The 20,677-nt window shown below is 44.0% G+C and overlaps 1 protein-coding gene across 1 annotated transcript in view; it reads right to left on the bottom strand.

Moving 5' to 3' along the window:
- Positions 1-20,677, bottom strand: part of GABRR1 (gamma-aminobutyric acid type A receptor subunit rho1) — a 40,339-nt gene that overhangs the window by 8,234 nt on the left and 11,428 nt on the right. Inside the window, exons 2-6 of the mRNA XM_005552376.5 lie at positions 17,198-17,251; positions 15,224-15,330; positions 13,507-13,574; positions 12,196-12,419; positions 4,437-4,519 (exon numbers count right to left, since the gene is read on the bottom strand). Of these exons, the coding sequence (XP_005552433.2) occupies positions 4,437-4,519; positions 12,196-12,419; positions 13,507-13,574; positions 15,224-15,330; positions 17,198-17,251 (536 nt within the window). The remainder of the gene's footprint in view (positions 1-4,436; positions 4,520-12,195; positions 12,420-13,506; positions 13,575-15,223; positions 15,331-17,197; positions 17,252-20,677) is intronic.

Below are 20,677 nucleotides of genomic sequence, written 5' to 3'. Positions count from 1 at the left end.
AGTGAAATTGCTATTTTTGTAAGTTAGAAATGGTTAAATATTGGCAAAATTTCACATGGCTCAGCCTTACAAACAGGGAGTAATTTAGCCTTTTCCTTTCTTCTTTCAAAGTGTGGCGACTCATCAATTGATGGCAAGTATCTGTAAACACTATCAGGTAATAAAGGCTGCATTTTAGCAAGAAAAGACCCACAAAGACATGGGAGTGGAACAAGTCCCTCCTCTGTAGGACTCCAGTTACTCCTACTCAGGGTAAAGTCGAAGTGTCTCCATGATCATCACCCTTTCTGGTGCTACCATTTCCCCTTCCCTCACCTGCTTCCGGTGAACTCCGAGTGAACAAACCTACCTCCAGCCTGAGCATAACTGAGGAAAAGCCGCATGGCACTGCCAGTCCAGTCTGCTCATGTGTAAACAATTCCTTCCAGGATTCCCTGGCACTATTTTATTCCTGTTTTCTAACACTTGACCTGTGTGATGGTCAGTTTCATGAGTCAACTCGGCTTGGCTATGGTACCCAATTATGCAATCAAACAGTAATCTGTAACAGTGTTTTGCAGGTGTGACTAACATCTACAACCAGTGGACTTTAAAGGGGATTTTCCTGGATAATCTGGGTGGGCCTGATTCCATCAGGTGAAAGGCCTTAGGGGCAGAGCTGAGGCTTCCTGGAAGAAGAAATCCCACCTGTGGACTGTGGCATCCGCTCCTGCCCCAGAGCGCCCCTCCTGCACTCCCGATGGCCTGCCCCGCAGATGTGGGACTCTTAGCCAGCCCCCACAATCCCGCTAGCCACTTCCGTGCAATAAATCTCTACTCTGTATATCCTACTGGTTCTGTTTATTTGGTGGAGCCATGACCGATACAACCTGAAAAAAGGCTACATTCCAGATGGAGGCAGAAGCTGCCCAGGCATAGTAGGGAAAACTAAGTTCTGGAGACAATGAACTCAGTATTTCAGTCTGGCTCTGCCACCGAGCTCTGTCCCTCCTTTGTAAAATGATGATAACCTGCTCATCAGGCTCTTGTGAGGGTTGCATGACAAGGCAGAGGTAAAGCCATTGTGCAATAAGCAGCCGCTCCCTTGGTCCTGGGTTTTATTACACCCTTTCCCCACATCCAATGCCCTAGGCAGCTGTCCCTTTGGCCCCAGTGGTGTGTGATGTCAACATCCCTGCATTCCTTGGTCCCAGGTGATTGGAGCCAGGGGACAAACACCTGATCCACTGCCACAAGCCCAGGCTGGCTTACAAAGTGCCCTGGACCAGTGAAAACCCTCACTCGGGCTTTGACACTGCCAGGGAGTGCCAGCGTTCAGGGGGAGTGTAGGAGTCACAAGGGTGTCCCCTGTGCTGTCAGAGAAAGTGTTTTGGCAGGGAGGAAAAAGGAGCGGACATGTAGAGGGACAGAGATGCATGTGGATGTGGATCATTTTACACAGCTTCAGCCTGGCTCTTTCTGTGGCCTGGTTTCTGGGAGGGGTGTGTGTGTGTGTGTGTGTTGTGTTAAAATACACATAACATAAAATTTACCATCTTAACCATTCTTTAGTGTAACTTCAGTGGTATTGCACTACATTCTTAGTGTTGTATTTATGATGCATGATAAATATAATGAAAATTATACTACATGAAAATTACTACATAAATACAACCATTCTTATGGTTGGACATACCATTTGCCAATGTATATTCTCCCATTCGTGGGTTGCATTTACTCTGTTGATAATGTTTTGATGCACAGCATTTTTTTTTTTTTACATTGAATAGCATATTTACTAGATTATTCCAGGCCTTTAAGGAGGATTCAGATTTTTTTTTAAATTTATTTATTATTATTATACTTTAAGTTGTAGGGTACATGTGCATAATGTGCAGGTTTGTTACATATGTATACTTGTGCCATGTTGGTGTGCTGCACCCATCAACTCGTCATTTACATCAGGTATAACTCCCAATGCAATCCCTCCCCCCTCCCCCCTCCCCATGATAGGCCCCGGTGTGTGATGTTCCCCTTCCTGAGTCCAAGTGATCTCATTGTTCAGTTCCCACCTATGAGTGAGAACATGCGGTGTTTGGTTTTCTGTTCTTGTGATAGTTTGCTAAGAATGATGGATTCCAGCTGCATCCATGTCCCTACAAAGGACACAAACTCATCCTTTTTTATGGCTGCATAGTATTCCATGGTGTACATGTGATGCACAGCATTTTTAAATTTTCATGTAGTATTTATGTTGTACTACATTACCACATAAATACAACCATTATGATGGTCATACCACCATCCATCTCCGGAACTCTTTTCATCTTCCCAAACTGAAGCTCCATACCCATTTAACAATAACCCCTCATCCCTGTTTCCCCTCCCCCCAGCCTCTGGCAACCACCATTCTACTTTCTGTCTCTATAATTTTGACTCTGCAAAGTACCTCTTAAAAGTGAAATCATACAGTATTTGTCTTTTGCGATTGGCGGATTTCACTTAGCACACTGCCCTCAAGTTTCATTCGTGCTGTAGCATGTATCGGAAACCCTTGTGTTTTAAGGCTGAACATTCTTCCACTGTATGCAGATACTACATTCTGTGTATCCATTCATCCAGTGATGGACACTTGGGTTGTTTTCATGTTTTAGCAATTGTGAATTAACTGCTATAAATATGAGTATACAAGTACCTTTTCAAGACCCTGCTTTCAATTATTTTGGTTATATACCCAGAAATGGATTTGTTGGATCATATGTTCTTAATTTTTTTTTTTTTTTTTTTTTTTTTTTTTTGAGACAGGGCTCTTGCTTTCTCACCCAGGCTGGAGTGCAGTGGTACAATCATAGCTCACTGCAGGCTCAGGCTCTTGGGCTCCAGTGATTCTCCTGCTTCAGCCTCCCAAGTAGCTGGGACCACAAGTACCAGCCACCACGCCCGGCACATTTTTGTATTTTTTGTAGAGACAGGGTCTTACTATGTTCCCCGGGCTGGTCTTCAACTTCTGGACTCAAGTGATCCTCTAACCCCGGCCACCCACAGTGCTGGGATTACAGGGGTGAGCAACCGTGCCCAGCCATTGTTTTAATTTTTTGAGGAGCTGTTTTCCCCAGTGGCTGCACCATTATACATTACTACCCACAAAGCATAAGGGTTCTAATTTATTCACATCCTCCCCAGCATTGTTTTCTGTTTTGTTGACAGTATTCATCCCAGTAAATGTAACTCATTGTAGTTTTGGTTTGCATTTTCCTAATGATTAGCGATGTTGAACATCTTTTCATGTGCTTCTTGGCCATTTGTATACCTTCTTTGGAGAAATGTCTATTCAAGTCTTTTGTCCATTTTTTTTAAGCAGATTGTTTTGTTGTTGTTGTTGAGTTTTAGTTGTTCTCTTTATATTCCGGATATCAATCTTAATCAGATAGATGATTTATCAATATATTCTCCCATTTGTGGGTTGTCTTTTTACTCTGTTGATAATGTCGATGCTCAAAATAAACAATTTTCATATAGTCCAATTTGCGTATTTTTTCTTTTGTCACCTGCGCCTATGGTGTCACGGGGCCTGGTTTTTAGCTTTTCCAGGATGTCTGTGTGTGTGCAAGCTTCTTGAAGTCGCTTGTTGTGCTTGAGAATTTCATCCACCACACGAACTCGCAGTGGCAGTTCCCTAGGGCAACTGTTGTCAAACTTGTTTTGGCCAGGAAATCCTTTCTTCAGCAGAAATTACATTCAGAAGAGCAATAAAACATATCAAAAATGAGCTCTCTGGATGAACTCATGTGTGTGTGTGTGTGTGTGTGTGTGTGTGTGTGTTGGGCAAAGGGCCTGGAAGGAGACCCACATTCGCGTATCCCTCTCCTTCCCCTCCCCAACCAGTTACCCTGACTCAATAGAACAAAGTTTAAAACCATTGCCACAGGGCATTAAAAAGGCCAGTTATGGCAATGAAGATTTTAGTTTCAAATTTGTTCCTGATATTTAAAATTACCCTAGACCTAGCTTCAATCTAACACATTACTTTAAAAGTATAGTCATGAAGACTGGGCGCGGTGGCTCACGCCTGTAATCCCAGCACTTTGGGAAGCCAAGGCAGGTGGATCACAAGGTCAGCCATTCGAGACCAGCCTGGCCAATATAGTGAAACTCCGTCTCTACCAAAAATACAAAAAATTAGCCAGGTGTGGTGGCAGACACCTGTAATCCCAGCTACTTGGGGGGCTGAGGCAGGAGAATCACTTGAACCTGGGAGGCAGAGGTTGCAGTGAGCAGAGAGACCGCACCACTGCATTCCTGCCCAGGGGACAGTGTGAGACTCAGACTCAAAAAAAAAAAAAAAAAAAAAAGTCTACTCATGAATAAGGAACACACACTGTTCCTGCAGCTGAGAGTTAGAGGTGTTGAGAATTATCGGGAGCTGTGTGCTGATGCCTGGGCACAAGTCTACTCACAGCTTTCAATTTCAAGAGAGCACGTTTGTGTGTCCAAGGGAAATCGGCTGAAGTCCATGTTGCACATTGCAGTTACTGTAACCCTAGGGCGAAAAAGACAAAATTGATTTATTCAGAGCCTGCAAAAGACAAGTGCAAAATGATAAAACAGACAGAAAAGCCTCTGCTTCCTTCCAGTATCATAAATGCCTCTTCTCATACTTCATAAGCAACGTGTCAGGGTTTACATAAGTAGCTTAAGAGAGATACCCTCACTGGAGTACTCTTTGGCATTTATGTTTAACCCAAAGGTCAGTGTGAGGCAAATAGAATGTCTCTGCTAACTCTTACCACATTCAAGCATTTTAAAGAAGCAATGGTCTCAATCAATATAATAATGTGAAATAAAAACTTACATGGTGTGGTTTCTTAAAAGAAGCCCTAGGACCATATATTGTCTCCTGTTTCAGATAAATTCCAGTTCTTTTGTTCTTTTATTGATTTTATTGATATTCAATATCGTATACAATACGGTGTACACTTACCCCAGTTGCCAAGCCTGGCACTTTTTCTTTAACAATGTTGATATTTTTATATTGATAATAGTATAGTGGACATATGTGTTGTTAGTGGATAATTCCTTGGAGATCAAAGTAATGGAAAAACACTGAAAGGTCTTATCGTGTTAACAGGCAAGCACTTGCTGACATTGAGTGATTTTATTTCAGAGTTTACACTGGGAAAGAGGCCTCTGCATCAAAAGCCAAACACATACAGATCATTCTTCACAGGTGAAAAGGCTCCTATCCATTGGGAAATTTCGCAGCAGGACACTATTAACTCTTCTTTGCTGGTGCCGAGTGGACTACTTTTCCTTCGACCACGCAATATTTGCTATGTAAAAGTTGTGGAAATTATATGAATAATTTCATGGTCAAAAAGAAAAATCACTTTTAATTTAAATGGAAATTTCAAGGAAAAGAGCATTCTTGAAATGGAATTTTTCAAACATTTGCCTCATTTTTTCCCACTGCTTTGAGGATGTATTCTATCTATGAGGCATTTTTGATTGCCAGCAGCTGGGTGGTCTTATATCTCCTGGAAATCCTGATAAACAGGGAATGTTAGAGTGCAGGGGTCGAGGTGGGGGTCAGGCTGGCAGCTGACTTGGATGTGTAATGGATGGGTTTCCATTTCTGTGGGTACATCATCACATAACGATGCCCAATGGCATCATCAACATGAAATAAGCTAAGAACTAACTTCAGGGACACTTGGAGCTAACTTTAGGGACGTAGAATGCCCAATGAAGGAAATGTTTTGCTACGAACAAGGGGACTGAATACTCCTTCTCTTTCTGTTAGTTGGTACAGGAATAGCTGTTTTCAGATTTACAGACATAATCAGAATGGGTCTTCCCACCCTGAGTTGATGCTTCTCTCCGTATAACCTATACATAAAACAACTATTTGTGATGTAATCAAAGCCCATGTTTATTGTCATTTCCACAAGTCCCTTTAAAGCATTCATTGGAGGGGCTCTTCCCTGCCCTGGATGGAAACTTGGCAGGTCCCGTGGCTCTTCTGTTCACTCTCATGTAATAGTCAAAACCCTCTTAAGTTACAAACAACACCTTAATTCAGAAATTAAGAGTTTTGGTCTGAGGTATTCATTAGCTTCAAAGTTCATTCAAATGAAGATTTCTGCTGTCCCTCCTCAGCTAAGATAAAAAGTTGGCATTTGACGGGTGTAGTGGCGGGTGCCTGTAGTCCCAGCTACTCAGGAGGCTGAGGCAGGAAAATTACTTGAACCTGGGAGGCAGTGGTTGCAGCGAGCCAAGATCGCACCACTGCACTCCAGCCTGGGCGACAGAGCGAGACTCCATCGAAAAAATAAAAAAAATAAAAAAACAAGTTGGCATTTGAGTGATCAGTTTCTGCTCATCTCTGATCTCCTCCCGCACAGGTGGAAGTGCAAGGAGACAGGGAGGTGGGCGCAGGGTAGTTCTGTGGCTGGGCAGTTTCCTGCTCTCTGGGCCTGCTACCTGGTGGAAGCTGATACTTTTTTCCTGGCTTCCTCACTCCCACGACTGGGTGCCTCCACACTGCAGGCTTCTGTTCTCCAGCTCTTGGTTCACCCACCGTCCTCTCCACGTACACTCACAGATAAGTACAGGCTGATCCCACTGCAGCAAAAACTTCTGGTTCTGCCCCCCAGGGTGGTCAGACAGCTCTTCTCTCCCACCTAACTGCACCGTGTCCCAAACTGCAGGCACACACACACCAACCTTTCTGAGAGGTCCCAGTGAAGGCCCACTCATGGCATGCCCACAGTGCTCTCCCGGGAAAATTTCATAAATCTTTCCTTTCTCCTGCTGTCATTGACTCCTCTTCTTCTTCTTCTTCTTTTTTTTTTTTTTTAAATCGTCGCTCTGTCTCCCAGGCTGGAGTGCAGTGGTGCGATCTCAGCTCACTGCAACCTCCACCTCCCTGGTTCAAACAATTCTCCAGCCTCAGCCTCCGGAGTAGCTGGGACTACAGACATGTGCCACCATGCCCGGCTAATTTTTGTATTTTTAGTAGAGATGGGATCTTGCCATATTGGCCAGGCTGGTATCAAACTCCTGACTTCAGATGATCCAGCTGTCTCAGCCTTCCAAAGGGCTGGGATTACAGGCCTGAGCCACCACGCCCGGCCTCACTGACTCTTTTATATCTTGAAGTTGACTAGGGATTCAAAAGTCATGGAACTGGTTTTTCAATATTACCTTAGTAATATTTACCAAGCATAACAGAGCATCTTACTTGTGGATTTCGGTTTTTATTGTATGCTGATGCCTAGGAAACTGTTCTCATCATCCTGTTATCTGTGGCTCCCTGCTCCTCCTCCCACTGCACTGCTGCATTCCTCATTTGCGTACTAAGCATTGGGTTCTGTGCCTGTCTCCTCCACTAGCCTACAGTCCCGGGAAGGACAGTGACCTCTATTCCTGTCTTTATGTCCCCAGAGCTTGATCTAGAACCTGGCATGACTTTCACTCGTACAACTCCACAGGCCACCGTGGCACCCAGGAGGCTGTTAATAAGAATCTGGTGGAGTAATCAATGAGTGAATGAAGTGAGGAGATGGTTAATTAGATGTATTTTAGGAACTGGCCAGTGGCTGACAGAGCTGACATGTTTTCCTTAAAATAAATTTCAAAGTGGTGGTCTTCAGTAACTCAGATCTCTTTTTTTCTTTTCATTTAAATTGAACAAACTCATAACTCTATTTGCAATGAGAAATTAACTCATCTGTTTTCACGCACAGAGAGGGAAAGGAGGTGTTTTCCTGGTGGGTGAGGCTCACTGAGGATTTTTTATTCTGAACATACCAAAGATTTTCTACTCCCTTCTTGCACTCACATCCAGTGGTGCACTGGACTAGACTTCTATAGGCTTTCGGGAGCTGATTGCTAGATTTTTAGGAAGCTTGTGAGCCAGTTGTTAAACACAGTCACTATTAAACATTAAAATTGAATGTCACATTAAAAAACATAAATAATAGCTTCCAGTTCCAAAATCGTGGCATAGAGGCAAGCTGCTTCACTCTCCACCACTGAAAACCAAAAACAAATATATCACGCTAAGATTTTCACCAGCAACAACCCAGAGCTCAAGGATGAGGATGAGACAGTTCCCTGGGCCACAGAGAAGTAGAAAAACTGAGATGACAGTAGGAGAACTGGACTTACACATCCCTGATGCTCCTCTCTCCCATTCTACCTGCCACCAAATGCATGGAAAATCTCCCCCCAACTCATGACTTCTACACTGGAAAAAGTGAAATTGAGGTGATCAGTCAGATTCCCTACCTTCTTGGGTTCCCTGGCAGGAGATTTCTCCTTACCTCAACCAACGAGAAGCATCATCATTGCCTGAAGGGTGAAATAGCCCTGAGAACAGGCAGAGACAAAGGGGAGGCAGGACTACCACCCTCATCCTGGAAATTATGCTGTGTAACCTGACCAAAGGAGATGCCAAATCAGAGTGGCTGTTCAGTAGTACTGTAGGAAGAACATTCTGTAGGTCCCCTAGGCACGAACTCCTAGCCAGCCTTCCCACACTGCTAGGATAATCCCCTCGGGACCTCCCTGATTTGGGACTGGCAGTGCACAGACAGACAGGTTACTGGAGTGAGGCGAACCTGGGCTTAAGGTGCCACCTAGAGCTGAAAAGGAGGCAGCAACCTAGTAACAGATTCACTAAACAGATACAGTCAATAAAAAACAAAACTAACTGGACAGAGAAAACTGGAATAAATAACTAATCCTTCAATGCAAAGACGTAGATGTATACCAACAAGAAACAACAGCAAACAGGGAATTAGGACCTCCCCAAAAGGGGATCCTAACAAGACCATAATTTGTAGTCTCTCTGACCAAGAATCCAAAATAGCAATTTTAAGGAAATGCAGTGATATCTAAAATAACATAAAAAAGCAATTCAGAAATTTATCAGAGAAATTTAGCAAAGAGATTGAAATAACAACAACAAAAATCGAACAGAAATGTGGGAACTGTGAAATACATTTGCTGAACTGATGAACTCTTTAGAGGCTCTCAACAGCAGAATGAACCAAGCAGAGGAAAGAATCTGTGAGCTAGAAGACTGGCTATTTGAAAATATAGTCAGAGGAGAAAAAAAGAAGAAAGAATGAAAAGGAACAAAGGCTGCCTATAAGATATGGAAAATTACCTCAAAGGACCAAATCTAAGAATTATTGGTGTTCAAGACAGAGCTGAGCAAGAGCAAGGGGTGGAAAGTGCATTCAAAGGAATAATAACAGGAAACTTTCCAAAACTCAAGAAAGAGATAAATATACAGGTATAGGAAGGTCTGAGGACACCAAACAGAATCAATGCAAATAAGACTACCTCCAGGCATATAGCAATCCATCTGAAAGGTCAAGAACAAAGAGAAGATCCTAAAAGCAGCAAGATAAATAAGGCAAATAACACATTAAAAAGCTCCAATTTGGGCTAGGCACAGTGGCTTATGCCTGTAATCCTAGCACTTTGGGAGGCTGAGGTGGGCAGGTTGCCTGAGCTCAGGAGTTTAAGACCAGCCTGGGCAACACAGTGAAACCTCGTCTCTACTAAAATACAAAAAAATCAGCCGGGGGTGGTGGTATGCACCTGTAGTCCCAGCTACTTGACAGGCTGAGGCAGGAGAATAACTTAAACCTGAGAGGTGGAGGTTGCAGTGAGCCGAGATTGCACCACTGCACTCTAGCCCAGGTGACAGAGTGAGACTCCATCTCCAAAAAAAAAAAAAAAAAAGCTCCAATTTGTCTGACAACAGACTTCCCAGTGGAAATTATGCCGACCACAAGGAAGTAGAAGAACATTTTCAAAGTGCTCAAAGAAAAAAAACTGTCATCCAAGAATATTATATCCAGCAAAATTATCCTTTGAATGTAAAGGAGAGATAGTCTTTTTCCAGACAAACAAAAGCTGAGAGAATTCACTATTACCAGACTTATCTTGTAAAAACAAAAGTAAAAAATACTCATCACTTCCTAATTATTTAACTACATTTTATTATTATCTATATTCTTGAAACCATTTACACTTATTGCATCTGTATAGTGGAAATACTGCATAATGGTGTGCTGCCATGAATTTCTTCCTAATTCTGCATTTAGTGACATCAGGTTGGGAGCCTGAAATCAGCCAGGATGGGAGTATTTACACTACATAAATCAGCAAACACGACAAATCAGGGCTTGATTTATTGTTTTGTTGATTGTCTAGACTTAAGGCAGACTAAGCCTAAAAGGGTGTTATGCCTATTACCATTACATTGTGAGTAGTACAAAATATTGAGGATATATTTCAATATTTGAAAGCTATCATCCAATTCAGCAAAGAACTTGCTTTTTCTTTGATGAATGAGTAAAGTTCCTACACAGTTCTTCATTGTTTCACTTTTGTCTCACTAATGGAAAAGAAAATATCAACCAACATTCATCAGCTCTACATTCATTTGTTGATGACAGAATTATAAAAAACTTACAGTGGTTTTTCCAAGAACTAGGAAATCATGCTTAAGTTATAAATACATAGAATTTATAATAAAGAGCATTATACATCCTTTATGTCAGTGATGTTTACAATAAACTTATATACACATAGATATGCATACTTTCCCCCCAGGTAACCAATTGTTAAACATTTACTGGCATACCAATGGTCACATATGTTATGGTCTAGAACTCTGTAGCCCTAGTGATGCCATTGAGTTGTGTTGTTGTGTTGGTAGTTTCTGAGCCTTAAGATGCCTTGAAAACCTGTCTCAGTGGGCCAGGTGTGGTGGCTCACACCTGTAATCCCAGTACTTTGGGAGGCCAATGTGAGAGGACAGCTTGAGCTCAGGAGTTCAAGACTAGCCTAAGCCAATATAGGGACATTCTGTCTTTACAAAAATAATTTTAAAAAATTTATCTGGGCATAGTGGCACATGCCTTTGGTCCCAGCCACTTGGGAGACTGAGGTCAGATTATTGCTTGGGTCTGAGAGGTTGAGGCTGCAGTAAGCCATGATCATGCCACTGCACTCCAGCCTGGGCAATAGAGCAAAACTCTGTAAATAAAAGAAGAAAAGAAATAAAGAAAAGAATGAAAAAAAAAAAAGAAAACCTGCTTCAGAAATGAGGACTTCAGGGAGAACCAGCTCAACATGGGTTGGGGAAGGGGTTGCACATCCTGCATCCGCCTGAGTACTTCTTATGGGAGGAAGCATTTTAAGCCTCAAAGATGAAAACCCCATAATCCCCACTCCGTGTCAGGTACCTAATTACTTAAGTTCCAAGCCAGAATGAGTATGGAGGGATCATCATAAATATTCCTTTGGGGAATGGGGACAGAAAGTCAGCTTCAACATTGCAATCTCTGACTCTATAGATCTATAGGTCTACTGTGCAACTATCCATGAACCTTCTACTTATACACTGATGTGTGGATTCATCTTTACCATTCATCAACATGGAGGCCAAAGCAAAGTCCGTGAAACTGGAATGCACCGTCCACACAGCAAAATAGGAGCAGACCACAGCAAGTGACCACATCCCTTCTCTGTGAAGGCCTGCTGCTCATCTCCACATGCCTAGAGTACCATGAGTTTCTAAAGCTCCTGTGCAGCCTGAAAACCACACTGTGGAGCTGGGTTTAAGGAAAGCTTCCTCAGGCCAGCGTTTAATGAGCAATTAAATGTTTTTAAAGTGTCTGAACTGGTAAGAAGATTTTATTTATTATATTTAAAACGTGATGTTCGGAATGGCACGTCAAGTCATGAAGTTGCCGGGGGTCCCCATAGTTTCTCAAGTAGAACACTATGGAGAGAAAGGAGAAAAAACATGCCTGCGGTGGCCAGATGAAGCAAAATAACTTTTTTTAAATAAAAGTTCTAAAACGTTCCTGAAAAACGGGAATCAGAGATTGTAGGAGGTAAGTCCTTGAGAACACACTATCTATTTCTCTGACTCCTACTAGAGAAAAAAACTTGTTTATTATTGAAAGATAACATATAGAATAGTATCAGCTTGAGAAATTGCCCCAAATGTATTTTCAAGATTAATTCTTTAAAATTTCTACTCACATATAAAGTTAGATTTCCTTGATGTTGAGAAGCTGGCAGCTACTGAAAAGTTAGAAAGTAGACATTCAGAGCCAAAAACCCAAACTGCTGTTGTGAAACCAATGCTTTTCTTGGTTAATATGAACAATCTGCTTTTCTTCCTACCTGAGACTGTAGAGCACTTTCCCGTCGGGCTGGACCCGCAACATGACGTTGTCTGTGGTGGTGTCATGGATGAAGGAGCGTTTGGAGTGCACGAAAAACATGTCAGGGACCCAGATCTTCTTGACCAGCCTGCCATCAAATGTCATGCTGAGGTTGTTGGTGCTTGGAAAAGACAGCCTCTCGTCCTTCCAGTAGTGCCTCAGGTAGAGTGTCATCGTAAAGTCCTGGGGCAGAGGGGCAGAGAGGGAACCCCAGACACACACAAACCCACTGAGGTGTGGATTCTGTAGCCCCTGTGGAGCCTCATTTAGCTGGGGAATGAAACCGAGCCAAGGGAGGTCTTGCTTCTAGTCCCCGGAGTTTGCTGCAGTAGGAGGAAAAGAATGCTGCAATGGCAGGGAACTCAGTGAGAAGCCTGGAGCAGACAGTGTGAGCGTGCCTGGCCCTGCCTCAAGCAACTGGCATTCGCTCTACACTTTAGGGGCTGCTACTGCCACCATGTGTGACTCAAGCCACAAGTGCCAGAAAGTTAATGTCTGCAAACAGCACTCAACCAGAGAGAAGGCAGTGGATAAATACCCCAGCTCCTGCACCCCTGAGTCAGGATAACCCTGAAGTGTGTTCTTCGCTGACTCCCAGAGTACTCCAGTGGCACTGAGTTCTGTGGTTCTATAACTGAGTTCTACACCAGTTCCAAAGTAACTGGTTTGATAGCACAGCCGTCTTTGCTTCCTTTTACTCCTCTCTTCCCCACTTTGTTCTGGTGTTTCCCAGGATCACCTCCCAAATAAACTGCTTATACTTATGCTTGTGACTGCTTGTCTCAGGTCTGCTTCTTGGGGGACCCAAACTAAGCTAGGTCCCTAAAACGTCCTGTAAGTCAAGGAGTTAGAGAATGTTGCACTTTTTATCTGAACCCACCAAAAAGTGGGGAGAAAAGGACACTCTTTTGCTTCTTTTGCATTTCCACAGCCAGGTACAGAATCCACAGGAATAAGATGTGTTTAACTACTTGGCAGCTGCAAACTTGGGCCCTGCTGCTCACATTTGAGAACATTTGTCCAGAAAATGCATCCCAGTGGCAAGAGCCTGACCACTGGAGTGGGAAAAGCCAAGCTTGTTATCTGGCTCTGTTTCATACCAATTGGGTGGCTTTGGGCAAATCTTCTTGAGCCATCTGTAAAAGGAGTGTGGGGATTCCCACCACTCAGGTCAGTTGTGAGACTAAGTGAATTCAGGTGCATGGAGCTCCTGGCCCTGGACAGGCTTTGTGAATCCCCCTGCCACGGCCCTGGTCAGAGAAGCACTTACCATGTCAACCTCTGAGATGCTATCCAAACTCTCCACCTGCACATCCACACCAACAGGAATGGCAGGGCCTGGGGACAGAGCATGATAAGAGCATTCACTGTTTTTACTTGAAATTTTACTGTGGAGGAAATAGGCAAAAGAAGCATTTCCCCTGGAACCTCAACGTCATGTCAGATTTGGAGGTTTGGTCATGCCAACCTGAAGTCAAACCAGAGACAAAAGCATGGAACCATAGGCTGGCTTTCTGAAATATTCCAACAAAAGTTTGAAAGCTCCTTTCTTGGTTATATATGCTCATCTGAAGGTATGATGAAGACCTAGGTCAAAGGCTGGGTCTGATCTAAGAGTAACTGACTTCTTAGCATGAGGTCACCCACATGATTCCCTATATTTACCTTCTAGTTTTGCACCCTCTTTCACTCTGGAAGCCAGTGTCTCTTGTCTGGCCATGAGAAAGGCATTGTTTGGTAATAGGCACTCAGAACCAAAGTCATATTCAGGTCATTAGCCAAACCCACAGATCTGCATCTTTGCAACGTGATGAAGTGGCCTTAAAACATTAGATTTTTTGTTATTTCTGGGCCTTACGGACTCAATATTGATAAAGAGTAAGGAAGATAATGAAGGAAATCAATTCCTGCCCCCTTTCTTCCCTGCTCTCAGGGTGAAGGGCAGGCATGGAGCACACTGAATCATTATAGAGTATTAAAAAGGTGGGTTTGGATTCAACAATGGTGGATTATGGACTGGATAGAGACTCTCTTCTACAGCCTATTTACTCTTTGGATAAACGTGACCGGAAGAAATAAATGGCAAGATAATTATTTCTTTTTTTTTGGAGACAGAGTCTCATTCTGTTGCTCAGGCTGGAGTGCAGTGGTGTGATCTCAGTTCACTGCAACCTCCGCCTCCTGGGGTCAAGCGATTCTCCTGCCTCAGCCTCCTGAATAGCTGGGACTACAGGTGCCCGCCACCACAGCTCTGTATTTTTAGTAGAGACATGGTTTTACCATGTTGCCCAGGCTGGTCTCGAACTCCTGAGTTCAGGCAATCTGCCCGCCTCAGCCAGGGCAGATGAAATCCCAAAGTGTTAGGATTTCAGGTGTGTTCCACCATGCCCGGCTGAGAAAGATTTCTAAAATATTTTTTTTCCAGGAAAATAAACCCATAAGGATGAAAACTTCTTGACATTAAGAAGGCTGAAACCCAGCAGCTGCAGGCCAAGCTTCATAGGGCTTTGCTTTCTTCTGCACTAAATCATTATTCTCTCAAGCTATTTTCATTTAATTAAAATGAGCAGATCACATTCTGCCCTAAGATATGTACCCTGAACTCTATCTGCCAGCTCCCAGATGACAACAAATTTAGTCCAAGGTTGTTATTTCCAGGTATTTTTAGGAGGCTGTATTGGGCTGCAGCTGCCCTGTGTTCCCCTGCCCTTCCTACAGCCAGCTGCTGGCCTCCCTCGTTGTGAGCCATCCTAGAGGGGCAGCAGCCACCCAGCAGCAGATGCCTCCTCAGACTCTGTTCAGCAGAACCCAGGGCGGGGCAAGGCGGATGCTCAGAACGTACTGTGGGCTCAATGTCTTGTCCACCAAGCACAACCGAGGCAGACTGGGTCAGGGGAGAGCAAAGCTGTGCTGTACCTTGGCTGATTTCCTGCCCACAGACAGAGGACCAAAAGAAAGAGCGCACCGCGAGAGCACACATCCCATACCTCCGAAGCCAGGCCTCATGCTGAAATCATGGTCATCTATCCTCAGAAGCTGTTCCGACTTTGTCAGAGGCGATTTGGTGATGTCAGGGCTTCGTCTCAGAATTGGGCTGCCAAGGGGGAAGAAACCAGTGAGATCATATATTCCAACCAAGACAAATAAAAAGTAACTCACATTCTGACTTGATCTTGATAGGTGTGATGGGGTATGCTATTTCTTCTTTTAAGCTATCCCCTCTTCCTTTCTCCATCTTTCTGGATAAATGAACAGACCCAGAAGGTCCAAGACATTGACTTTGACCGTGACTGTGGAGCTTTAAAAATACTGATGCCCAGGCCCCACCTCAGAGATGCTGATTTGGACTGTCTGGAAATAGGGCCTGAAAATTGGTCTTTTTAAAGTTTCCCAGATGATTTTAATGTGTAACCAACACATTAAATCACTGGTTTAGTCTTGTTATTAATCGCTGGTTCTAGTCTTGTTATTAATAGCCCAAATTCCCTTAAAGTGTCTCAGCCTTTTGAGGGGTTTTGAGCTGGAGGGGAGAGCAAGTGAGTATGGTCCGAGCCTGGTCCCCTGATCTCTGTTGGCCCACTGTGGAGAGAGCAGGACCTTGCCCTGGAGGGAAATGCTGACCATCCCGTCTGCATGGAAGGCGGCTACTCCTGCTGCTGCTTCTGAACTGCACCTGGGGTCATTTGTATTTATTTTCTCTTTTTCTCTATTGGTAACATACTTTTAGCATTTGAAAATTTTTTAGAAGAAGAAATGTAGTGAAGACTCAGCCTCCCACTTCTGCCTCCACCCGCCCCAGCCCTCATCCACAGGTGTTTCACTTTTTTTTTTTTTTTGAGACAGAGTCTCACTGTGTCACTCAGGCTGGAGTGCAGTGGTATGATCTCAGCTCACTGCAACCTCCACCTCCCAGGTTCAAGTGATTCTCATGCCTCAGTTTCCCAAGTGGCTGGGATTACAGGTGCTTGCCACCATGCGCAGCTAAGTTTTATATTTTTAGTAGAGACAGGGGATTTGCCATGTTGGACATGTTAGTCTTGAATTCCTGGCCTCAAGTGATCCACCCACCTCAGCCTCCCAAAGTGCTGGAATTACAGGCATGAACCACCGCACCTGGCCAGGTGTTTCTCTTACTGGTTTCTTGTCTATCTGAGCAGAGTTTCTTGTATACAAATATATACAGATATATATTCCTAGTTATTCCCTCTTTATTTTATATTTTTATTTACTTATTTATTTTTAGAGACAGGGTCTTGCTCTGTCACCCAAGCTGGAGTGCAGTGATCTATCATGAGCTCACTTCAGCCTCAAACTCCAGGGCTCAAGTGATCCTGGACTCAAGTGATCCTCCCATCTCAACCTCCCAAGTAGCTGGGACTACAGGTACATGCAACTGAGTCCAGTTAATTTTAAAATTTTCTGTAGAGACAGGGGTCCCACTATGCTGCCAGGCTAGCCTCAAAGACCTGGCCTGCAGGCAATCCTCCCACCTAGACCTCCCAAAGTGCTGGGATTACAGGTGTGAGACACCACACCCAACCTGGAAGTACTTCTCAAACTAGAAAGTGGTACACAAATGGGAGGAGCCATTGCCATTTCTGAACCCACCAGGAAGTGTCCTTCTAAAGTGAGGAATTACCGTGCTGGCAGCAAAGGAGGTGGCCCAGGGAAAGAATTGGAACCAGCGAGCTGCTTACAGATATAAGAGAGGAAGCTGGGTTTGTCAAGAGAAGGAACACCAGCTCCCATTGCCACAGACATCCTCTCTCACCAGCTTGATCCAGGAGCCAGCCCCCCACCCCCTGCTGCCGTCTCCTTTCAGGCTCCCCTTCCTCTGGTCCCCATCCTCCAGTTTCTGATCCTTGGTGAGGGGTCGGGGAGGGGCTCTGCTGAAAATCACTGCGGTTGAGGTTCAGGGAAGAAACATCTGCAAAACAGTGTGCATGTGCTTATGGTCATACCTGATTTGCTTGTGGGCATCTTCATGTACTTCTCGTCTTTGTCTTTGAGGCCTACTATGAACAAAAAAAGTAAAGGCATTGTAGAGACAGTCTAGTTACTCAAATCAACCAAGCACCCCTCTCCCTCCAGATTTGCTTCAAATCTAACCAGAATAAAATGTGAAAGAAGGAGAAAAAACTACGAAGCTTCAATGCATTCATTTAGCCTCTTCTTGAGCATTTTCCAAGTACCTACAGAAGAAACTGGAGGATTCATTACTCAGAAGGTCTAATTTGAAGAGGTCCGACCTAAAATAATCTTCCCCACTGGTCTACCCAGGTCTGAAATGGACACCATTCTCTTAGAAGGCTCTTAAGGATGTATACATTTTAACTTTGATCCACCATAAAACCATCATTATGGAGAGTAACACATTTGCTAAGTGAACTGCATCACTTGAGCATCCTCGTTCTTTGGCTCATGATTTCAGCCAAATGGGCACTGACAGAAGATGAGAGAGGAGGAGGAGGAAGAAAGAGGTCAGGGTATTTATTCCTCATTCTCTCCTGGCTTTGATGCCAGGGACTAGCAATGCCTGTGTTACTCTGTGATTGCAGATAATCACAGTATCTTCAATAAACTCCAATAATAATATTTCCCCTTCTAGTCAAGGGGTAGTCCTGGCTTCCTGCTATTCCTAGTCCTTGGGGGCATCAACACGCCTGACTGGATCCCTGAACTCTGCCCACATCTCTTTGAATTGTTCTTTTATTTAATTATCATGAGTTAAGCCCTTTTGAAGGCAATGCTGTTTTCTGCCAGGACTCAACTGATGCACAGGGACACATCAGGACAGATGCACAGGGATTATGTCATCTGTAGAAAATGGAGCAGAGACAGGTGTGCGCTCTGCAGGCGTGGGCAGAGTTAAGACCGGGGAGTGGCATGCACTCCGGGCAATGGGCCATCACAGTTGATGGGCAGCATGAGGCCGAAGGACACCGGGGACAGAGTTCTCTTCGCATTCAGTCCCTTGCACGGTGCTGGACCCCGGTGGACCCTCAATACCTATTAGTCGAATGAAGGAAGGAATCAGCCCCTTAGATGGGCACTTAAGAAGGGAGACAGGAGGGAATGAAAGAGGAGGTTGGAATGGAAAAAAGCTTGGCCCAGCTCTTACTTTGGCTTTGGGCCGGACTGAAATGGAACCAGACACTGACGAAAGAAGTTTTGTCAAATTCTGAGATGCCACTGCCTTTGCCTTCAGGAAGCCTGGATTCTAGCCAAGAGAAGACAGATGAATAGGATATAGTTATGATCTTTTTCATTATTGTTTAATATTATTAAATAACTTTTTTCCTGTTTACCTGCCCGTGTAAAAAAATTTAGAAAATAGATTAATCATAAAGGAGAAGATGAATATAAACTCACAAGTAACCTCTGCCATTCTGCATCTGTATTTCTTATAATTCTTGGAGAATTACACTGTTTGAAACTTTCTTTTAAACTCAAATTATAATATATCATGGAATATTTTTTGCGTGATTGGCATCTTTTCGCCATCTGAGGGTATGATTATGAATATTGAAATGATGTATTACACAAAACAAGTAATAGGAAAATCTGACACTGCTTGAGCACTTCCTATGTGCGAGTTATATGCTAACTCCTGTTACGTGTGTTAACTCAGGTTATTCCTCAAAACAACCCTAGGAGGTAGGCCTCGTCATTATCCCCATTTTATATGCAGGAAACTGAGACACAAAGACTTTTAATAACTCGTAAAAGTGAAGGAGCCAGAAGTCAGAGCCAGGGGTTCTGGCTCCAGGGTTGGAAGCAAGACTGGTCATAGCATCACGTTGGAAGATTTGCCTCCCACTGCCGGGAAATCGGCTTAGATGTGGAAGGTCTGAGCTTATCGTCTCCTCATACACAAGTTAACATGGACCTTGCACAAAGTTGGTGCACGATAAATATTTATTGAATGAGCCCCAGGAGGTTATGAAGAAAGGATAGGCATGTACCAAGTTAAGATGATACAGGATGACATTCGAGACAGCTTTTTGAACTGAACATACGGTGTACATTTGTTGAACACCCATTTTTATTTTGGATGAAATGACAAATTCCAGCCTATGAGACTTCCTGATGTCTGCTTGTTCTAGTTCTTAGTCTGTGCGTGGATGCTTTCCCAAGAGGTGTCAGAACTTTCTCAGGGGTGAGCTGGAGCAGGGATGGGGGTTTGTGATGAGGGAGCTCTGCTGGAAGGCTCATTCAGCTAATGGCCGGGCATCTGATAAGTTACACTTCACCTTGCTGACTATTTCATCTGACAAGATAGAGAACTTAATTTTTACAAAGAAGCAGAAAACGGCTAATGAAAATGATCTTCCTTTCTCAGCATTTGTAACAGCCAAGAAAAGAAGTCCTTGTATGTAGTGCAAAACACCCAGATGTTGTCCTTGGCACACCCCCACCCCGCACACCCCCCCAAGCCCCGCCCATCTCTCAATTCTCCTCCAGAGCCACTGAGAACAACAGGGTACATCCAGTTCTAGCTCCACTTCTTAGATATGTATGTACCTGCTCATAGGGGTCCATTTTTCTGATGTGCATAAAGGCCATGAAAGACCAACTGGGGCCTTGCCCACAGCAGTCAGGTGGCCAGTCCTGGCTGACTTCCTTCTCAACGTCCCCCACCCTGCCCCGGCTGTCTTGCCCTCTCCATCCCCACCCTGCTGCCTTGGGCGTCATTACTTAGCATATGGGAGGCAGCAGGCTTTCCTGCCTCTGGTCTTATCCTTCTCTAATCCAACCATCCCACCAATACCATGGAATGAAAATCACAATTATGTCACTTCCCCTCTTAAAACCCTTCATCCTCAAAGTAAAATCCGTGGCAGTTGGGCATACAAGGCCCATAATAAGGCTCCTACTCACTTTCCCACTCTCAGCTCCCACTCTGCCCCCAACTTCTTGCTGTTGTCAATTACATCTCTATGCTTTGCTCCCGATGTCCCAACTCTCTGGAATGCCCTTCCCATTAGTCTTCACACCCTTTGTTATCCAGACAGCTCCATGCATTCCCAGATAAAATACCACCTCCTCCTGAAAGCATTCTTGAGTTTTTCTCCTTCGCACTGAATTCAGTGCTTCTCTCCTTTACATGCTTTCATCAGAATGTGCACACTGTGCTGTTGTGGTGATAGGCCTTCTGACCATCCCATTCATTTCACCGTGGGATCAATAGATGAGAGACTCTACTTTTTTTCTTTTTTTTGAAACAAGATCTCTCTCTGTTGCCCAAGGCTGGAGTACAGTGGTGCAATTATAGCTCACTGCAGCCTCAACCTCCTAGGTTAAAGCAATTCTCCTGCCTTAGCCGCCCAAGTAGCTGGGACCACAGGTGTGTGACATCATGCCCAGCTAATTTAAAAAAAAAAAAATTGTAGTGAAGGGGTCTCACTATGTTGCCCAAGCTGGTCTCCACATCCTAGGTT

Source organism: Macaca fascicularis, chromosome 4 (assembly GCF_037993035.2).
Source record: "Macaca fascicularis isolate 582-1 chromosome 4, T2T-MFA8v1.1".
Taxonomy (NCBI): domain Eukaryota; kingdom Metazoa; phylum Chordata; class Mammalia; order Primates; family Cercopithecidae; genus Macaca; species Macaca fascicularis.
Note: the sequence above shows the minus strand (reverse complement) of the source record. Positions and strands in the feature narration are given on the sequence as shown.